Source organism: Lepidochelys kempii, chromosome 3, assembly GCF_965140285.1.
Source record: "Lepidochelys kempii isolate rLepKem1 chromosome 3, rLepKem1.hap1, whole genome shotgun sequence".
NCBI classification, from domain to species: domain Eukaryota; kingdom Metazoa; phylum Chordata; order Testudines; family Cheloniidae; genus Lepidochelys; species Lepidochelys kempii.
The window spans coordinates 103,024,251-103,045,854 of record NC_136382.1 but is presented as its reverse complement, the minus strand read 5'-3'; the positions used below and the strand labels follow the sequence as shown (position 1 = coordinate 103,045,854).

The 21,604-nt window shown below is 41.3% G+C and overlaps 1 protein-coding gene across 1 annotated transcript in view; it reads right to left on the bottom strand.

The window, feature by feature from the left end:
• The window catches only part of EYA4 (EYA transcriptional coactivator and phosphatase 4), a 199,657-nt gene that overhangs the window by 82,049 nt on the left and 96,004 nt on the right, over positions 1-21,604 (bottom strand). Inside the window, exon 2 of the mRNA XM_073335208.2 lies at positions 18,050-18,099. Within this exon, the coding sequence (XP_073191309.1) occupies positions 18,050-18,099 (50 nt within the window). The remainder of the gene's footprint in view (positions 1-18,049; positions 18,100-21,604) is intronic.

Sequence of the window (21,604 nt, the reverse complement as noted above, 5' to 3'; positions counted from 1 at the left end):
ACAAGTAATAATACTGAACGCTAACAAGGGCCCAACTCTTCATTCTCCTTCATATAGTGTCTCTTAAACCGTGTCAGGACTAGCACCTGGTTTGTGGTAAGAAGCACTAAAGAATTTATAGTCATGTTATGGTAATACAAATAATAATAATAATAATTACAGATGGGAACACTGAGCACTACAATGTCTAAGTTATCTAACTCTGTCAAAGAGTATACCAGTAGAGTTGGGAGAAATTTTTTTCTGTCAAACAGTTTATTCGCCCAAAAATGCAAAGACTTTCAGGAGACTGCAGCTATCCATGGATTTGTCTAATAGTTTCAGCCATATATAAAATGTTAAAAAAAAATCAAAATAGTTGCTAAGATATTTTCTAAACAAAATATTTTGACTTTTCATTTCAAAATATTTTATTTAGAAATTTAGCTAGATTTGTTTTAAATTTTGTTTTAAAGGGGTAAAACACACCCAAAATGCAACAAACAAACTAACTAAACCAAAGAAAAATATTTTGGGTAAAAAAAAAGTTTCATTCAACCTGAAACAATTTTTTTTCCTCAGTTTTTTTTTTGTTTTTGTTTCGGACACCAAATGCACCACTGTTGGAAGAAGAGAGAATCTTGGAGGTACCTAGGCAGGAAAAGAATAAAAGATATTAAAGATTCTGTCCCAGTCTTCGAGGGTGGGCTTCTGAAGGATAACATCACTCACTCCAAGCAGTAATTGCTGTTGTGAGGTCACCATCAGTCTGGCAATTTGTTTATATCAATCCAGAAAATATCTGCTGAGCCATTTGCAGGAACTGCTACATAAATGTCAAAGGATAGTGGTGGGATGCTTATTTGGCATTTCATTTCCATCTATATGAATTTTTCCTACTGGAATGTGAGCCCAGGAAGCAAAGATAATGAGGGCAGTCATGATGAGAAGGTGACAGACACAGACACAACTAATGCCACTTTGATCCCTGGAGGAAGTCATCACTTGCAACAACTTTGCTACTCTAGTCCAGGACTCTGCTAAGCAGCAGACAAGGCTCCCCTAAGGGGCAGGGTGAGCCCACCATACTCATTTTCACTTATAACCAAATCCAGATTTGAACATAGGCTTTCAAAGGGGGAAGGCTAGTGGAAGGCAAGCATATTTCATGCTTCAAGGGGAGGTAAAGTTACTCTGCTCTAAAAGTGATAGTGTAGGGTCATTCCCAAAGACATCTGACAATAATAAAGACTCAGATAGTGCTGAATTATATCACTTGGCAATGAGACTGGAGAAGTTGATCCAGAATCGCAAACACAATTCAAGGTGCACGTTTAGATATATGGAAAGTTTTGGGATTTCTTACACAAAGAATCAAGCAGAGGGATCTTACAAGACTCATAAAGAATCATATTAACTTGAAAAGAGTGTGTAAATATCTAAAAGTGGGATGAAAGTTTTTTAAAAAATGCATTCAAAAGGGACAAAGCTGTGCAGACAGCCCATCTGCAATGTAACCACATAAAAGACCCATGGGCAAATCCAAACCCATTAGTAGAAGTGCTTGAGGAATCTGCCAAGGAGCCAGATGCTGCCTCTGGAAGAATATCTTCCACAGATTGTCATCTGGATCCCCTGACTGCCATCCGAAGTGGAGGACAATGAAGAATGGTGATCTGATTAAGTAGTGTGTAAAAAAAGCCCAAGTATACAATACATTACCTTGGCTTAATTCAACCGTTCACTGCCTACTTTCTAAGAAAAATAAAAAAAATATAAAAAAATTGAACCCAGAAATTAAAAAAAAATATTTAAAATACATATTCATGAAACAAGCTAGAGACAAAGATGTTAAAATAATAAAAAGAAAATGCTATGACATCTGATTTCTATATTCCTGAATGGTTTCTCTTTAGATGAAACTTGATGATCACTTTAGATAAGCTATTACCAGCAGGACAGTGGGGTGGGAGGAGGTATTGTTTCATGATCTCTGTGTGTATATAATATCTACTGCAGTTTCCACGGTATGCATCCGATGAAGTGAGCTGTAGCTCACGAAAGCTCATGCTCAAATAAATTGGTTAGTCTCTAAGGTGCCACAAGTACTCCTTTTCTTTAGATCAAAGACATTTTGGGATCACCCTGCTCTTTTCTTTTCTTATCTGTTGCCCATTGAGTCCATTTTACGATGTCTGACCAGGATATAGCAAGGTGGTTAACAGGAGATTTGAAAAAAATGTTGGGATATTAAATGTTACTTTAGTACCTAGAGTAGATTGACAAATATAGTAGCTGAAATGTGTCAGACTATAATGTGAAATATCAACCAGTAACCAGCACACCGAAAAATGGGAACCAGCAGAGAATGTTTTTCTTAACTGGAAATCCAAATCAAACTTTGAAGAAAGATCCAAATCCAAATATGTACTTTCGTGTAAATATACATAAAAGGGCTAACCCTGGTTTAATATACAAATTCCACTAAGAATCCACTAATTGGACTTAGAGTAGGAAGTAATTGAAACTGAACACATTTATTATTTAAAGTTGTCTATGGCACAAGTATATTTGGATTATCCAAGAAGGTCAGAGAAGCTGGCATGGAGTCTGAATTACTTCTCCTATGCTTTGCTGTAATGTGATGCCACAAGGGCAAAAAATAGACTGTGAGGGAAGGGAGAAAAGCAAGAGAGAGAACTCCTTGTCACTGTGATTACATTTGCTGGGCTTCATGAACCAACATTGCCATTTCTTGGCTCAAAATCCATTCAACTTTATGATAAAAACTGTTGAAACTCTTATAGCCCTAAGAATAAATAGGATTACTTAAAATATAATTTTAGGATTTATCCCTCTGCTCAAAAGATAGTACCTACCCTCTTCCTAACAAATTTTCAAGAGCTTCACAACACTGAACTATTAATTAAAAGTATGGTACTTTAATATACACTAAATAAGGTGTATTCCCCTTTTAAGATTTTGAAATTCAAATAGGCCAGGTGAAATGAAAAGGGTTATGGATATCAAATCAACAGCTTTGGTACGATTTGATTTTTAAAAAGTATGGAAGGGGGCAGACATAAAGAAAGATCCATCAGAAAGTAAATCCTCACCCATTAATGGTCAGTAAACAGCTCTCCAGAGTGGCACCATCACCACAGACCTATATTCTTTCTTTAAGCAGAAGTCAATTTCAACAAAGTTTACTGGTTCACAAACTGTTGCTATAGTTGTCCAGATTATGTTATGCCATTGTGCACAGGAGGCATCGATGAGGCAATCTCTCTATTAAGGTTTAACCCACATTATAAGAATCTCTGAACTACGCTGTTCTGTTTCTGTTCCTAAATTTTTCTTCACGGAAAACTTAAAAAGCAAAACCAGAAAACCAAAAAGCAAAACCAGAAAACCATCTGTTGCAGACCGTATTTTCCAACAGAACAGTTCACTAAGTAAAAGAAAAGTTGTAATTATAAACGTGGCAGTGGTGTTGCCCAGCACAACAGAGAAGATTTTCTTGCTCCCTTTGTGGGATAGCCAAGCAGATCAACCAACAAGAGAGTATAGCTTATAAAATGTGCAACTCCAAGAGTGAAGGGTTGAAAGATAATGAAAGGAAATAAGATAAAGCTGTGGCTGCAGAGGCTGAAGCACCTCAGCCCTTTATCAGATACTTTATTTTTTAATTGAATGAAGGGGATTTTACATTTTATTCAGTAAAACATTTTACCCACAGATCTTCCTCCTAAAGAGGAGTATGTGAATGTAGTGCATGATTCAAGGAACAGTAATGGATTAATATGCCTTTCGCCTCTGTGTTACGACTAAGGAAATACTTGTAGCTGGGGGCATGGTTCTCAGTTCGAGGAGACATACTTGCAGCTTGCTCTGACCAGGCTCGCATGCTAAAAGTAAAGCGTAGCCACAGCAGGGCAAGTGAAGGGAGGGGTTAGCTCCCCTAAGTACACACCTGTGGCCTCAGACAGGTACATACTTGGGGCTACTAGACCAGGGGTTCGCAAACTGGGGGTCGGGACCCCTGATGGGGTTGCGAGGTTATTACATGGGGAGGGGTCGCGAGTTTCAGCCTCCACCCCAAACCCCACTTTGCCTCCAGCATTTATAATGGTGTTAAATATATTAAAAAGTGTTTTTAATTTATAAGGGGGGGGTCGCACTCAGAGGCTTGCTGTGTGAAAGGGGTCACCAGCACAAAAGTTTGAGAGCCACTGTCCTAAACCCTTCCACCGCTTCCGCTGCCACAGCCACACGCACTAGGGGTGCCAACCCTCCCGGATTGGCTTGGAGTCTCCCGGAATCAGCATCGATCTCTCAGTGACTATGGAAAGCCATCTGGGAGATTGTAATAGGATATTTTAAGAAAAAGACGTTACCTCATGTTGGGGGGAAAAAATCTCACGGAAGAGCTTCAGTCAGAGTTGGCAACGCGAACGCACGCGTGCGCACACACACAATTTTTAGTGAACTAGCTCAATCACAGATAGCGTAGGTATGTCCCCTCAAGCTGGGAATCACAGTCCCAGCTGGAAACGTAGACATGCCCTAATTCAAATTGGGCACCAGTGACATTGGCATTGTAATGCCTGTTTGGGGAACATTTTGAAGTGTGTGTGTGTATTATATATCATTTATTTATTTACATTATTACAGGATACAATATGGCAAGAGACTGAGCACTCTGGCCCTGATGCAGCACAGTATTTAAGTATGTGCTTAACTTAAAGCATGTGAGTAGTTCCATTGAAACCTGTGGGACTACTCACATGGTTCAAGTTAAGCTCCAATGTTTGCAGGATAGGGGCCAGGGTTTTTTATATGTAGTTAGGGCCTAATCCAAAGTCTATTGAAGTCAACTGATTTCAGGGCTTTACTAACAGTAGAATGTCAGGTAAACATTTACTTTATACAATCCAATAATTGCTTTAATGTTGGCTCACACGACATTTATAAATAGAGCTGGGAAAATTTTTTTTTGGACAAATAGTTAATTTGCAGTTTTAAATTCGGGTTCAAATTTGGTGAATAGTTTCTGCCCAAAATACTTTTTAAAAATCTAAAAAGTTTAAATGTTTCAAAAGTGTCCAACACGTGTATGACTTGATACCATTTAAAACACACACAAATATTATATATCTCCATCCCCCAAAACAAACAAAAAATGCGTTGGGTAAAACAAATAGTTTCATTCTAAATTAAACATTTAATTTCAGGTAGAATTTTTTCATTTAGAGTGGAATGTTTCATTAATCCCTCCCAAATTTTTTTTGGCTTTTATTTTGGTGAGAAGAAAACCAAAGAATTTCTATATCAATCTGACCCCAGACACATTTTTCCACCCAGATTTTTCAGTTCAGCCACCAAACTAAAAAACCCTTATTTGCTCATCACTATTTATAAACCCTACAACATTATATACACACACATATTTAAAAACACACACAGATATATACGCACCCATATCACTAATTTATATATCACTGATAATATTTTAGATACTGATAAATAAATGTGATAAAAGCCATTTTGTAAGTGTCTCATAGGTCAGAGTTAAGACTGGGTTTTGCACAGTGATTTTTACACATCAGTATCATTATTAAACTGTGAAAGTCAATTATAAATCATTTACTCTGGTTATTTCCATATTTTTAATATTTACATATTTTTAAAAGTAATATTTGTGTTATGTAGTTTGCACTGGAGCAACTTTAAGTATAAATGTCATTCCTGTGAAAAGGTACACAGGAGAAGGAGCTATGAAAGCAGTTTAAAACAGACTGTTAGACACAACATTAACTATGGAGTCACGACCATTGTCTCTATAAGAACATCAAACAGGCCACTTATCTAACTATCCCCAACTTTTTAACCCACCAGCTTCCATAGAAATTCAATAAAAAAGATTACTATCTCAGCGTGCCATAATGGTTAATAAACTTGTGCTGTTGGTGGTTTCAGTCTGGTTTCTTGTGGACAGGTGTCTACATCCAAAAATCATTTTCAAATTTAGCCCCCATGTCAATCTCAGAGAGGCTCATAAAGACCGCATTTAGCAAAGCACATAAAACCATGCTTGACTGTGAATAAATCCAGTTGAATTCAAAATGAGAGCTGGGTAATCTGGTTCAACAGACAGTCTCAAAAAATCTGATATTGTAAAATACTGTGATGTGGCCTTATATTTACATTACTTTTCACAAAGCCATCACTCTATATCTGATCTGTCACTCATTCTCAAAGGAAACCTACATGACAAAAGACAAACCTGGGAGCTTAAATTCGTAACTTTGCTAGACACTAAAAATCATGGACAGACTAGAGACACTGGATTTCTGACTTATTACAACAATCTATGACCCACTAACAACCATCCCTCCCAGACACCTTTCCTTCCCCCCATGACTGGAGGGGTGTTAACGGGCTATTTCACCTTGAACAGTCCCTTGAAATGTGTTACCTACTTATGCTAAAAAATTGGTTCCACCATGTATTTAACTGAGTATGTTTCCCAGACCTGAAGAAGAACTCTGTGTAAGCTCAAAAGCTTGTCTCTCTCATTAACAGAAGTTGGTCCAATAAGGCAGGGGTTCTCAACCTTTTTCTTTCTGAGGCCACCCAACATGCTATTAAAAACTCCACAACTCAGCTGTGCCACAATAGTTTACTCCTGGGAGAATTCAGTGCCAAAAAATTAAAAATTCTGCACCCAATATTTTAAAATTCTGCAAATTTTATTTGTCAAAATAACACTACATAATTACAGGTTATTTTGGTAATTTATTTCAAAATACTTGTCAACAAGTATGTCTGTAACAGTACAGACACACCAAAAAATTCCCCCAGGAGTAGAGAGTTAAAGAAACCCCTATGACAGCCCAGTTCCTGTTTGTCTGCCCCCTCCCCCTCCCCCTCCACGTCCCTCTCCCCCCAGAGCCAAGCTGGGGGACCAGACACCCACACTCCCCCCCTCCGAGAGCCCAGTCATGCTCCCCCAGCCAATACACCCGAACCCCCACCCCGCCAGAACCCAGCCGCAGGGCCCCCCGGACCAGACACCCATTTCCTTCCCCCCTGCCCCCCGAATCCAGGGATCCAGAGGGAGAAACAGTCTGATGCTCGGACCCAGTCTTGCACAGAGTTTCCTGCATACCCTCTCTCCTTCCCTCAGAGCATGCTGGGAACTGCAGCTGCCGGAAATCTTCTAGCTCTCTCCTGCTCCCCACTGGCACCGTCTTCTATGTGCGAGTTCTATGCTCTGCCAGTTCCAGCAGCCCCTAGTGGTGGCTAGCAGCACTGAAGCCCATTTTTGTGGGGGAAAGGAAATTCTGCGCAAAACACATTAATTTTTGAAAAATTCTGCACTGCGCAAGGACGCAGAATTTCCCCAGGAATAAAAGTGGTTTTCTGCAAATAAAAGCCATGGCCAGCAAGCAAGGCAACTGCCTGAAGACCCACACCACAGGGGGCCCAGTGAAGCTAAGTTGCTCAGGCTTTGGCTTCAGCACCAGGTGGTGGAGCTCATGGCCCCAGCCCCATGCGGTGGGTCTTCAGCTTTCTGCCTTGGGCCCCCGCGAGTCTAATGCTAGCCCTGCTTGGCAGCCCCCCTAAAACCTGGTCGTGGCCCACCAGAGGGCCCCGGACGCCCAGTTGAGAACTACTGCAATAAGGGTATGTTTACAGTACAATTAAAAATCCACAGTTGGCCCATGCCAGCTGACTCGGGCTCTTGGGCTTGGGCTAAGAGGCTGCTTAATTGTGGCTTTTATAAAACTGGTAGGGGATGCATTCTCCCATCAAGCTAAAGAATGGCCTATTTATAAGCCATTAAATCGCTTTTCAATTTCATTGTTTTTAAGGAGAGATGCTTACTTGTGTGTGAATAAAGAAGAAATGGCAAATCACAGGGACCGGCTTCGTCTGGGCCCTGGGGGTGCTCAAACCTCCGCTCTGCCTCCGGCCTCACCCCCGCCCGCCCCCTTTCCCCAAGCCCCTACCACACCCCACCTCTTCCTGCCCCTGCTCCGCCCCAGGGCCCGCCCCAACCCTTCTCCCAATCCAGCACTCCACCCTGCCTCTTCCCATCCCTGCTCCTCTGCTGCCCCGCCTCTTCCCACCAAGTTCCACTCCCTCCCCCCCGAGCGTGTCCCATCCCTGCTTCTCCCTCTCCCCCCCAGTATCTCCTGCACGCTGCAGAACAGCTGATTGAAGTGGGCGGGAGGCGCCCGGGGGTGGGGGGGAGATCTGGATGCCAGTGGGTGCTAAGCACCCACTAATTTTTTTCCGTGGGTGCTCCAGCCCTGGAGCACTCATGAAATCTGCGCTATGTGGCAAATGATAACTTTATGTTTGCATTTTGTGCTTTCTTTGGAAAAGTACAGTATAAAAAAATCAGAGCCATCATTCAAACCAATATTCTATGGATTCAAACAGATTTCACATACACGGGTGAGAGGAAGGCTGTATATTGTAAGGGGAAAATATTTTGTGCAGAATAATAAACACTTCATATTTTAAAACTGCAGCATGCACTGTGTGCATTATATGATGTTATCTACCACAGTTCACAAATAGAATGGTAAAATCTGACCAACAGTTAAAGAAAAATTAAGAACTTGTATAGCATATGTTGTTTTTGTCAGAGAGGACTCTTCCATCTCCAAATATAACTTTAGTTATTGTTGTTGGTTTGTTTTTGTATTATAGTAATTAGTTTAAAACCCCCACAGCTTTTACCTCATAGGGTATTATCCAGTATTTATGCACTTGAACTTCAGGTAACTGTTTGAGAAATGGCTCATTTATTTTTGATATGATACGTTTTTACCATCCCATTGTACATAAATATGTAAATAAATTGTTTGAAAGAGAACTTTCTATGTTTGAAAAACATCTTTTCAAACTTTGTCTCCTATTTTTCTGGTTTCTTACAAACTTTTACCAGGCTTGATCCAAAGTTCACTCAGGTCAATGGGAGTCTTTCCACTAACTTTAATGGCCTTGGAAGCATGCCCACAACTTATTAAAAAAGGTACAGAGACAGAGATTTTGTGCATGATTTTAATAAAAATAATGTTTTCTTTTGTAACAAACCTCAAACGTATAAAGCTGCATCAAAAAATTGTGAATAAGGACACACATATTTCAAGATTCTGTGAACACAAGCCACTCAAACTTCTCTCCATGATTCCTCCATACCCCTTTGTTTGTAATCTAAACAGATTATAGTAATTTATGTAATTATCCCATATATATTTATAGAGCTCTTTTGAGGCCTGATCCAAAGCCAATTTAAATCAGTGGAAAGGCACCAACTGACGGCAGTGGGCTTTGGATCAGGTCTCTTCTGTAATAATAGTAAGACTAAAATTCTGAAGTTAACTTCTTAGTATGTCAGAGGATAGCCAACAGGTAAGATACGCAGCACACAAATTGGTTCTCTATACATATCTTAAATACAGTCACATATTGATATTTTCATGGTAAAAATTTTAGGGCTTTTTTTGTAATACAGTTGTCACAAATTTTATGCTTTGCTGCACTACATACATTTGCATAACCATCTGACAAATTACATTATTTTGATGGACTCAGACTAAATAATTACACTGACCTTTCTGTAAATAATAAATAGAAATCAATTACAATTAAAATGTACAAATTCCGCAATGTACTCATTTAATAGAATCATTATTCCATAACATAGCAATTTAAAATTGGAAAACTGTGATATTTTTGTGTGAGCCATTATCTTGCCTGAGAAATCTGGGCCCAGTTCCGCCAATACTTACTGCTGGCAGTGGTGTTTTCAACTGTATGTATTCCCATTGAAGTAAACATTGTGAAGTATTTGCAGAATCAGGCCCTATGGCTGACTGAAAACATTAGTTCATACTTTTCACAACCACTTATATCAGACTTTCAATTTCAACTTACTTAATTCTATTACCAACTTTTCATACAAAACATCTGTGCTGGTGTATCTGTTGCTTATTCATTTCTTTAGAAAAACATTATGTACCAACTGACTGTTGCTAAACTATTTTCCTGGCAACTAAATATTTTTACGGTGCATTTATTCCCTCCTGGAATTAAATAGCTTTGGAGAAAAAAGGAGACACTAATCTAAAAATAAAACCAACCCTTTCACTGCCATTGGTTATGCGGGTATATATGTAAGGGGACTGTTGCCCCCTTACTAACATTCAATGGGGGTGTTTTGGTTGGCTAGCTCACAGTACTAAAAGGGGAAGGGTCGATGGGGAATCAGGACCCTGAGACTGACAGCCCCCAGGAACAATGGGGAGAAGCCAATGCTCCAGGTCAGCCTGAATGACAGGGCGGGCAGGCTAATCAGGAAGTCAGGAGGCCATGGAGATCCCATCCTCTGTGTGAACTGGATTTGCCTGGGTCAGACAGAGTGGGGCCGAGCTAAGGAGAAAGCAGGGGCCTAAGCTGAGCTGGGGAGCAGAGCTGGGCCAGATCCAGAGGGACCAGAAAAGCAGCCCAGAGAGAGCAGATCCTGTCCTGGGAGCAGAGCTGCAGCCCCAAAGCCAGAGGCACAGCCCAGAGAGAGCAGACTTGCCCTGGGAGCAGAGCTGCAGCAACTAGAGCCACAGGGGCCAGAAAAGCAGCCCAGGAAGCATGTCAGTGCTGGGAGCAGAGTCACAGAAGCAGCCTGCAGAGCAGACCTGTCCTGGGAGCAGAGCTGCAGCAACCAGAGCCAGAGGGGCCAAAGAAGCAGCCCAGGCAGCTGGAGGCAGAGCAGCAGCAGCAGTGCAGAGACAGAGTGGTGGAGCTGGGGCTGGAGCAGTCTGGAGCTGGGTGCAGTGAGCAGCTGTGGAGACCGAGGGGGACCTTGGGCAGCGGGCCCAGCACAGGGAGACGCCTCAGCCAAGAGGCTCTGCAGGCCAGGCTTGGATCATAACCCCGACAGGGTGGGGGTGACACTGGGAAGAAGGGTCCTACCACTTAGAGCCTGAGAGCGTGGGGCCACCACCAGAGCAAGTGTCCAACCCACAGCATCCCTACAGCACAGTCAGGGCCTGAGAAGAAGGCCTAGGACGTACAGGGAACAGACTGTGAATTGCCCTGACATTCCAGAGACACTGTTTGTGATGTTCCCTGCCACAAAGCAGGTTGATGTGTTTCCTTTAACCTTTCCCATTTTTCCTTATTCTTTTTAAAATTAATTGTTGATTAAATAACTTGCATTTGCTTTAACTTGTATGTAATGGTCAGTGGGTCAGAGAAGTGCCCAGTGCAGAGAGAGTACCACGGAGTGGGAACACCCTAGCCCCAAGTCCTAGGTGACCACAGCAGGGTTGGGAGTCAAGCCCCCCAGGAATCCTGGGCCCAGCCTTGTTGGAGTTACAAGGACTCTGCCAGACAGGAGAGTGGAAGGGGAGTCCTCAAGTGCAGGGAGGCCACTGGGTAAAGGAAGTGGGAGCGAGGACTCAGATCCTTTCGCTAGCCCACTTCACTGGGGTGGTGCAGAAGCCAGGAAAGTTCCCCACAATAGCGGGATTATTCCCCCGCTTACATATACATTCATTCTCCTTGCATCAGCTCCACAACAGTTATCTGTCACAGACTTTTTCATGGATACCTAGAAGAATGGAGGGGAGGGGAGGCAGAACTGGGTCCAGGCAGAGCAGGGCTCAAACAAGGTAAGAGCGGGACTACAGCATGGCTGAGAACAAGCAGCCAAAGGAGTTTTCGCAGCTGTGGACAAACGCTTTAAGCAGCCAGGGAACTACTACTGCTGCTGGGCTCAAGAACAAGCCTTCTAGCTTTCTCAGCCAATCACAGGCAGGCATTCCGTCAGGCTTGTGCAGTCCAGCTGTGCTCAGTAGGCTGACAGGAGATTGGGCAGGCACAGCTGCAGTGCCTTATTCCTAACAGGAAGTGGGGCCATGAGTAGTGCATTGGGAAACAAAGGGAGGGACGATGCTCCAATGAGCTTCCCTAAGTTCTCCGTGGACGGTGCAGCTCCGCACCATCCCCTACCCAGGACAGTGTCTGAGGCCAGGTCTACTACACTACAAAACTGTGCCAGGGTAGAGGTGTGAAAAAAGACCACCTTCTTTATACTAGCAAAGGAGTCCTTTTGCTGGTATAGCATATGTTGTTCAGGGAGGTGGATTAAGTACACCAGTCAAAGTCCTTTTCCTGGTATATGCTGAGTCTCCACAAGAGTGCTTTGAGTCTCCACAGCCTCTGTCACGTGGACTAGCCCTGGCCTAGATGAGCCAGTCTAGCCTCGCTAAGACTAAACATAGCACACAGAAAAATACGTTCTACCTAGTGCTAGCTTTTAAAATAGGAAAGAGAGAAAGTGAACTAACGCGTTTATATATGGTATCACACCTGAAATTTAAAGCATGAGTATGCACATACTAACCACAAACCAATATTTTTTATGTAATCTCTTACAGCTGTTATTTCCAACTACTGGGATCACCACCAACACCTATATTTCTGGAGACTGCCATTGGCACCCTAATAACTCCCCGCCCCTTTCTTGGTGGTTAATCTCAGAACCGCTTCTTCATTTTGTAAATACAGACCCACGAGCTACCTGCTTTGTGTTTGATTGCGAGAGAGAGTGGGCTGCTCCAAGCCCCAAGGTCATGCAAACTGGCATGCTCAGAGATTTGGTGTGCCCCAGAATGCAATGCAGATTAGATCACAGAATCGAAAATTTGGAGGTAGCAGCTGGATCCCAGCACTCTGATATTTAGCGGTAGAAATCAATAGCTGCAGGGAAAGGGATTGGAGAGGAGATCTGCTTGGACGGAGACTCAGAAATTGCAAGGTGAGGTCTCAGTCTGGTAAATAGGTGCAGTGTACTACACTACAGAATATTACAATAAGATAAAGACTCTCATGACAGAAACCTAAAGATCATTGCAATTCTTGGTTAAGGCTGTTTCAGTAAACTTAAGTCAGATCTGTTGGGCCTGTCCGTCAGAATAAATCCTCCATTTGAAGGTGATGTCTAATATATAATAATTCTATCAAATGATAATTCTATGGTTAGTCACAGTACTTTCCCCTATGATAACCCTATGCTTCTTTGCTTTGGACATTTAGGGCCAGATTTCCCAAAGATCTTGGTGTCTTAAAGCTCCCATTTAGTGACCAGATTTTCAAAAGTGCTCAGCACCAAAAAGCATCCATTGTTCTCTTTCACTGGTCTCAAAAGGAGCTGCTGCTCTTCTTATGCAGATACAAACACTGATAGGTAATGGACTCATATTGTGTCAATACAGCTCATAAAATCATAAATATAGGCCAATTTATATTGGTAACACTGGCTCCAAGGCATAGATGCAATGTGCTTAGGTCTAAAGGAAGGATCCTAAAAGGTGCAGCTCTTACTACTATTCAACACCACAACCAAACCAATTAACTAATTAAAAAAGCAGTGTTAATACTGGCTTTGGAGAAAACTATGCATACCACACACAGAGAGTAACAACAGCTGGCAGGAAATTGAGGCAAATAGCAAAATAAACAGGTGTATATTCCTTTCATGGCAGATACTCAAAACATTTTATGGGTGAAGAATTAGAAGTAATTTAGATTTTCAGACACACTTTTTGTAATAAGGTGTGTGTGTGAGTGTGTGTGAGTGTGTGTGAGAGAGACTGAGACACACCCCCCCCATGTAATGGATGGTGCAGCCTACACACTGAAACTACTGCTGTGATAGCTAATGGATGGTTTCAGAGTAACAGCTGTGTTAGTCTGTATTTGCAAAAAGAAAAGGAGTACTTGTGGCACCTTAGAGACTAACCAATTTATTTGAGCATAAGCTTTCGTGAGCTACAGCTCACTTCATCGGATGAAGTGAGCTGTAGCTCACGAAAGCTTATGCTATAGCTCACGAAAGCTTATGCTCAAATAAATTGGTTAGTCTCTAAGGTGCCACAAGTCCTCCTTTTCTTATAGCTAATGGAGGTTCTCATTTTGGTGAAATATTGGAGACCTATGTTTGTGATATAAAAATCCTCAATTCTATTCAGAACATCATGAGTGGTTTAGCTGACAAATGTGTTTCTTCATCACATTGTTTCCCTGGAGATTGGCAGCTGTTTTTGTTGGACATGTATTCTTGAAGTAACCACGTGCTCAGGGATGAGCTTTGTCTAACTGTGAGAGTATGTAATATAATTGCTAGTGTGCCTGTGTTGCACTATAGTGTCTGGTAGAAGTTTTCACTGGAATTTTCTTATGAGCAATTTCTCTTTCCTGTTCTTTTACTTTTTGAATTAAAAAAATAGGAAAAGGATAAATGGGGAGAAAGTGCATATCATTAGATAATTGATCTGTCAGATTGATATTAAAGATATGCATAAAAATTATTTATTTTAGTTTGTGAAGCAAAGTGCCTTCTTGCACCTTGCCAACACAAAGATGCATGCTTCTGTGAGTAATAGAAGCCATGGGTTTTTTTTTTACCACCTCCATGTATTTTTAGAAGTAATTTAAGGTCAGCTAACCTCCATCTACAGGCCACAAAATGATTTCCCGAGATCTTCAAGTGTTCTTTTTATTCATAGATACCATCCTGACACATTACATATTTTCTCTCTGCCTCCATTCTTCCCTGGAGTGGGATTACCTCATGCAGGGCAGAAGAAACTCTCTAACACTCAGCTCACTGAATGTTCTACTCATTCTTCTGTTAGTGGGCTATGATTTCTCACCCCTCTCCACCTGAGGGGAAAAAACAGGAGTTTTGTTCCCTTGACCGTGGATTACAAGGGCTCAGCTGGTGGCACAAGTCAGCTCCTGCAGAAGTCATGCTTCTAGGACCTCCACCATTACAGTTCTCTCTAGAACCCCATTAGTTGAGCAGAGTAGGTGGGGAGGAAAGGCATCTGCGGAGTGGGGGAGGAGAATTCAGAGGAGCCTACGCTGACTGGGGATAGAACACTAAAAAGCCTTGGTTGAGGAGCTTCCCTGGGCTAGGCAAAAGGGATGAAATTCTCCCTTTCATAAGAAGGGGTGTGAACATAGATGGGAGCATGGGGCTCTACGTTTTTGATACTTACCAATCTACCAGTTTTCAGAATCTTGAAATAGTCTAATATTTCACTCATTTCTTATAGTTCATCCAGTTTCTGCCCACGAGATTTGATTCTGGATGAGGGAGGGAATAACTAGATCGAGCAGGCAGCCAGTTTGGTTAAAAAACAACAACATGTCATAACTTTGAAAATGATGAATATTAACTCAGGTTTGTAAAACACTGAAGACAGAAGTGCCACAGCTACATAAATATTATATGTAAGGAGATTAGATTTGTGCTTTGATATACAGTCTCAACAAAATGTGGCTTAAGCTTTTTCTACAAATTCTCACTGGGAACAGTGAAGTTAAGCATCTCATGCATAGCACAGTAACTCAGCATTTACTTAAATTACATTAAATTCAACATGGGGAAAAGGTCGTCAGCACCTCTCAATAGCACGCCCATAGTAAATTAAACTGAGAACACGAGAAAATGCAGTGCAATGTACATTGTGCAGATGCATATTACGTACGCTGCACCCATGAACTACATCTCCAGAGTTACTGACGGATGAATCTGATTATGTGTTCATGTTATCTGGCGCTTAGAACAGTGGCCTGAGAGTCAGTGCTACTCTGTGCTATTTCTGACTCTGCCACTGATTGGCAGTATGACTCTTGTCAAGTCATAACCTCTCTCTCAATTTAACAACAGTGGATCCAAAATTAAATGATAGGAATTCATTATGTTGGGAAGCTATTAAACCTTCTAACAGATCATTTAATTTTTAAACAAAAGGAAAGAATTTAATAATACGGATATCCCCAGATACCACAGCAATGGATGAAATATCTAGAGAGAGAGAAAAGGAAAGCACTTTCAAAACAGGACGTAGGAGATTTAGCCAATCACTCCCAGGAAACTCTCACAAAATGTACATGTCTAAATTCTCATGTCCTGCTTGAAAATATATGGGTCAAAATTTGTGTGTGATTGAGATATTAAAGATTAATGCACATTTTCTTGCAGATTTGTGTGTTCAGAGAAAATCAATCCATCTATCATGCTTGCAAATCTTCTAACTGTAGTTTCCTGTGCATGTTTGTTGTTAAACATCCGTCAGCTTGACAACCATTTTGTATAAATGAGAAATGACTGCTGTTGATGATTGAGCTTTATCACACATATGGCAGGATACTTCTGTAAGGCATTCTTTGCCCTGATACATTGCATAAGCTAGTAGATTCCCTCTGCCCAAATTTACCAGTCACATCTGTATCTTGAAAGTTTCTTACTAAAAGAGGAACCAACGCCAAGCAAGACAAAGAATTTGCTGATACACACATGTCACTCCAAGAATTCTCCTGACAAAGTTCCCACACCCAATTTAATTACTTCCCTACTGTAAAAACACTTTCCATCTGCATTTATTGTAATAGTTTCAAATCCAAAACCAACACACTATAAAGCTAGCTAAATAAATGAATGATATTGGCCTTAAGTCCCAAGCCAGCAGCCGTTCGGTAAGGCAATGTGTCTCCAGCATTCATTTTTATGCTGATGTTTCATTTTATGTGCAGTGTTTTCACTTAAGACTTATTTGAGAAGAATTACCTTGCTCTAGGCTTTAAAACTTTGTGGGCTATAGCAGTGCCCTCTAGCGCCACTCTTGTCAAAGGTCTGTCAGTGATTCCATTCTAAGACAACAGTTGCATCGTATATCAAACTCTGGCATAAAAACTTGCTTCTAGCTATAAATACAGCATTACAAGTACTTGTATAGAGCTGTGAGGTTATTAAAACTGAAACTTAATTTTCAATCAAAAATACCAGGCCGGGGGGGGGGAGGGGAAGGAGAGGACAAAATTTATATTAGATTATTATTAAAAGAAGATCAAAGGTTCAAATTCCCATGGACTTCAATGGAAGCAAGATCAGGCCTCATAGTCTGTGCTCAGTTATGAGCACAACTCCTACTGAACCCAATGGTAGCTGTGCATGTGCAACTGAAGAATGTAAAAAGCAAATCAAAGAAATTCTGACATACTGTACAGCACTACTCACAACTATTCTATTGTCCATAGGTATTATTGTGTCCCAACCAGTCAGAGGTCTTGCATACATTAAAGCTGCACTACCCAGACATAAGCATAGTAAAGTTTCAGTAATTTTTAATTTCTTAGCTTTTTTGTGTTTCAATCAGACTGTTAATGTTACTTTAGGTTTATTCTGTGTTTTTCTTTTCGTGATTAAACTTTTTTTCCCTGTGAAATTGAAATATAGCTCTTGTAAACAGAAATAAGACATAATGACAGCCTACAAAATGTTTCACTCCACAAATCTTAGACAAAACAATGCCCTGTGTCTTAAGAATTTAATAACCACCAATAATGTACATGCTGGATAGCTCATTTGCAGTAATTATTGCATCACTTGTCCAAAATATAGACAGGGATAGTGACCCCATTTAAGTTACATTAATTTCCTTTTCTACTTACATATAACATTAGGAAAAAATTCATTTTAATACATACTTTTTGAGAAGTGTATGCAATTTTCCCAACATATGAACATTAGCACATTTTGCACAAGTAAACATTTAAAAAAAAATAATGGTAAAAGGATCCTTTACCCAAATAAAAACTGATCTGCTGGCACTGAAAGTAAATAGCAATACTAAATGAATGGCAACAATCACAGGTGCAGAAAGGGACGAGAAAAAAAATTGATCTAGAGACTTTACTACAATATTTATTGTTTTAAATGGGATTCTCTTCTAAACTGAAGGTGACCAATCCCTATTAATACAATATCAAAACTCTCTCCACCCCCCATCCATCCCCAATCTCAATGCTTATCAGTAACTACAAAAATCAATACCACCTCTGGGATGAAATGCATTTAAAAGTAATCTAGCCAGACTCATTAACTCTTTGCAATACTAATCTCTCATGCTTTTTGCCATATAGCTTCCATATTGCTTCATATCACCATGTTCTTCTCATTAAGTATTTACTTTAGTTACTGTACCTGGAATTCTGAGCCTCTGAAACATCTGATTCTGTGCACGTTTTCTTTACCTGAAAAAGCAAAATGATTGCCAGTTACTCTCATATGAAAACACAACTTCCTCACTCACAGTTCACGCACTTACATTGCTTAAAGTGGATACAGCTCTGCTCACCATGATATCTATAAAATACTTCCCGCATTTTACAGCAGCAGTATGCAGTACTAAACAGTGTGTTTCATTATTATCCCATGAACAGCTGCCAACTGCACTTCCCTAGACTCCATTAGTATGTAAAATTTTCAACTAAAATAGCTTGGGAGTAGTCTAACTAGGAACAAAGAAACCAAAGAACCAGGTTCCCCACTTAGAAACTAGAAAGCCATACTGTTCTCAGTTCAGTAAAGAAATGTTTTCCCAATTGATACTGCTTCTGTTTCCTGCTAAAGCTCACAATAATAAACACCAGATTCTGGGGCAAAGTGCAGTGTTAGCTAAATAATTCAGACATTAATTTTCATTTTCTGAATCCGGTAACTATATGTTTAATGTATTTTCATAATGTGTCAATGAAGTTTACATATCATGTACACATTTTTTCACATATATCCACAATATACAATTATATATACTCTAGTTCAACCTTCAGATTCATCTTTGTGATATACTGCTGTAAGCCAACGAAAGGAGAAAAAAACCCCTCCAACTAAAAATATAAACTACTCTTGTCCAGGCCCTCTATGGTGTTGGGGGCTTCTGGAGTAGTGCAATTTGTACCTTTTGGTAATTTAAATTTCAGGCACTTTCAGTGAGACAGACATTTTGTTGAATGTACAATCTAATGACTTGGTTGAGATATCAAAATTCCTCCTATTAAGACCAGCTAAACTCATTTACACTCAGGCTTACTTAGTATCACTTATACTTACTGCACACTCCCCCTGTTACCAATAAATATTCAAATTCTGATCATTTACAATTACAGTACCTTGATCAAAAAGTACTTCTATTGTCAAATCCTCCTTTTGTTATACTGTCTTAAAAAGAATGACTGACAGACAGTTAGGGTGGGATTTTCAAAAATACACAACACTGCTGAACTTTTCCCATCAAAGTCAACGGCAAAACTCTTATAGAATTCAATGGGAATAGAGTTAGGCCAATATTGAGCACTTTTAAAAATGCCACCTTTCAAGACTTCGAATGGATACCATGTAACACTACTCTGAGATGTGCAAATACAAGAATGATTCTAGAAAGCCATTTTTACTCATTTGATTTCTGGATCTTAAAGAATAATCATGTTACATACAAGTAAATTGTATAGAGTACTAGTCAGTAGCAATAATGGAAATTTTCTTTTGGTGCTAATTTTAACAGCACATTTACCGTAACAGATGCCAGCTACAAATAATCATAAAAACAAAATAAAACCAAATTAAAAATAACCCATCTGATTCAATATCTGTTTTGTTTTATTTTTGCCATAATTCTCACTCCAGCAAACACGAATATCTGCTTAGTCATCTTGCTTAATTCTCAATGTGTGATTTTTTTCAAACTGCAAAAGGAACAACAGGTTTTATAATTAGGTAATGCAGTGAAAATCTGCAATAAGAGTAGTGGTGCAGCTTAAAAAGTGAAGAAAGTTCTTGCATAGCAAAATGAGATGGTCAGGGCTTTGGAAACATTCAGATAAAGATACCACTGCAAAGGCCTGCTGTCCACAATACTTTGCTGTTTATTAAAGAAACATTAGATAAGGAATAAGCAGCAAAGAGTCCTGTGGCACCTTATAGACTAACAGATGTATTGGAGCATGAGCTTTCGTGGGTGAATACCCACTTCGTCAGATGCATGTAATGGAAATTTCCAGAGGCAGGTATAGATACGCAGGCAAGAATCAGGCTAGGGATAATGAAGTTAGTTCAATCAGGGAGGACGAGGCCCTCTTCTAGCAGCTGAGGTGTGAACACCAAGGGAGGAGAAACTGCTTTTGTAGTTCGCTAGCCATCCACAGTCTTTGTTTAATCCTGACCTGATGGTGTCAAATTTGCAAATGAACTGAAGCTCAGCAGTTTCTCTTTGAAGTCTGGTCCTGAGGTTTTTTTGCTGCAGGATGGCTACCTTTAAATCTGCTATTGTGTGTCCAGGGAGATTGAAGTGTTCTCCTATAAGTTTTTGTATATTGCCATTCCTAATATCAGATTTGTGTCCATTTATCTTTTTATGCAGGGACTGTCCAGTTTGGCCAATGTACACAGACAACCCGCCAACCTGAAGCATATTCTCACCAGCAATGACACACCGCACCATAGTAACTCTAATTCAGGAACCAATCCATGCAACAAACCTCGAAGCCAAGTCTGCCCACATATCTACACCAGCGACACCATCACAGGACCTAACCAGATCAGCCACACCATCACCGGTTCATTCACCTGCATGTCCACCAATGTAATATACCCCATCATGTACATAGCAGAGGGGCATTGCTGGCACATCAGCCAAACTGGACAGTTCCTAAGTAGTCCCTAGCCTGATTCTTGCTTGCGTATTTATACCTGCCTCTGGAAATTTCCACTACATGCATCTGACGAAGTGGGTATTCACCCACAAAAGTTTATGCTCCAATATGTCTGTTAGTCTATAAGGTGCCACAGGACTCTTTGCCGCTTTTACAGATCCAGACTAACATGGCTACCCCTCTGATACTAGATAAGGAATGTGAGCAAGGTAAGTTTGGAACACAAGTGCACAGCCAAGTAACAAATACCGTATATAATACACAAAACTGGCATTAAGATAATAGCAGTAGGATTGCCAACTGATTGCAGAAAACCGAACACCCTTGCCCACCCCTTCCCCGAGGCCCCACCCCTGCCCTGCCCCTTCTCTGAGACCCTACCCCTGCTCACTTTACCCCCTCCCTCCATCGCTCACTCTCCCCTACCCTCACTCACTTGCTCATTTTGACTGGGCTGGGGCAAGGGGTTGGGATGCAGGAAGGGGTGAAGGTTCCATCTGGCGGTGCAGGCTCTGGGGTGGGGCTGGGGATGAGGGGCTTGGAGTGTGGGAGGGGGCTCCGGGCTGGGGCAGGGGGTTGGGGTTGGGAGAGGGTTCCGACTAGGAGTGCGGGCTCCAGGGTGGGGCCAGAAATGAGGGGTTTGGAGTGTGGGAGGGGGAGAGGGGTGTGGGCTCTGGGTGGCACTTACCTCAGGTGGCTCCCGGAAGTGGCCAGCATGTTCCCGCTCCGGCTCCTAGGTGCATGGGTGGCCACGGGGCTCTGCATGCTGCCTTTGCCCACAGGCACCACCCCCACAGCTCCCACTGGCTGTGGTTCCTGGCCAATGGGAGCTGCGGAGCCGGTGTTCAGGGGCAGGGCAGTGTGCAGATCCCCCATGGCGCCCCTGCGCTTAGGAGCTGGAGAGAAATGCTGGCTGCTTCTGGGAGCCACATGGAGCAAGGTCAGGCAGGAAGCCTGCCTTAGCCCCGCTGCGCCGCTAACCGGACCGGAGCCACCAGAGTCCCTTTTCAACCAGGCATTCTGGTTGAAAACTGGATGCCTAGCTATC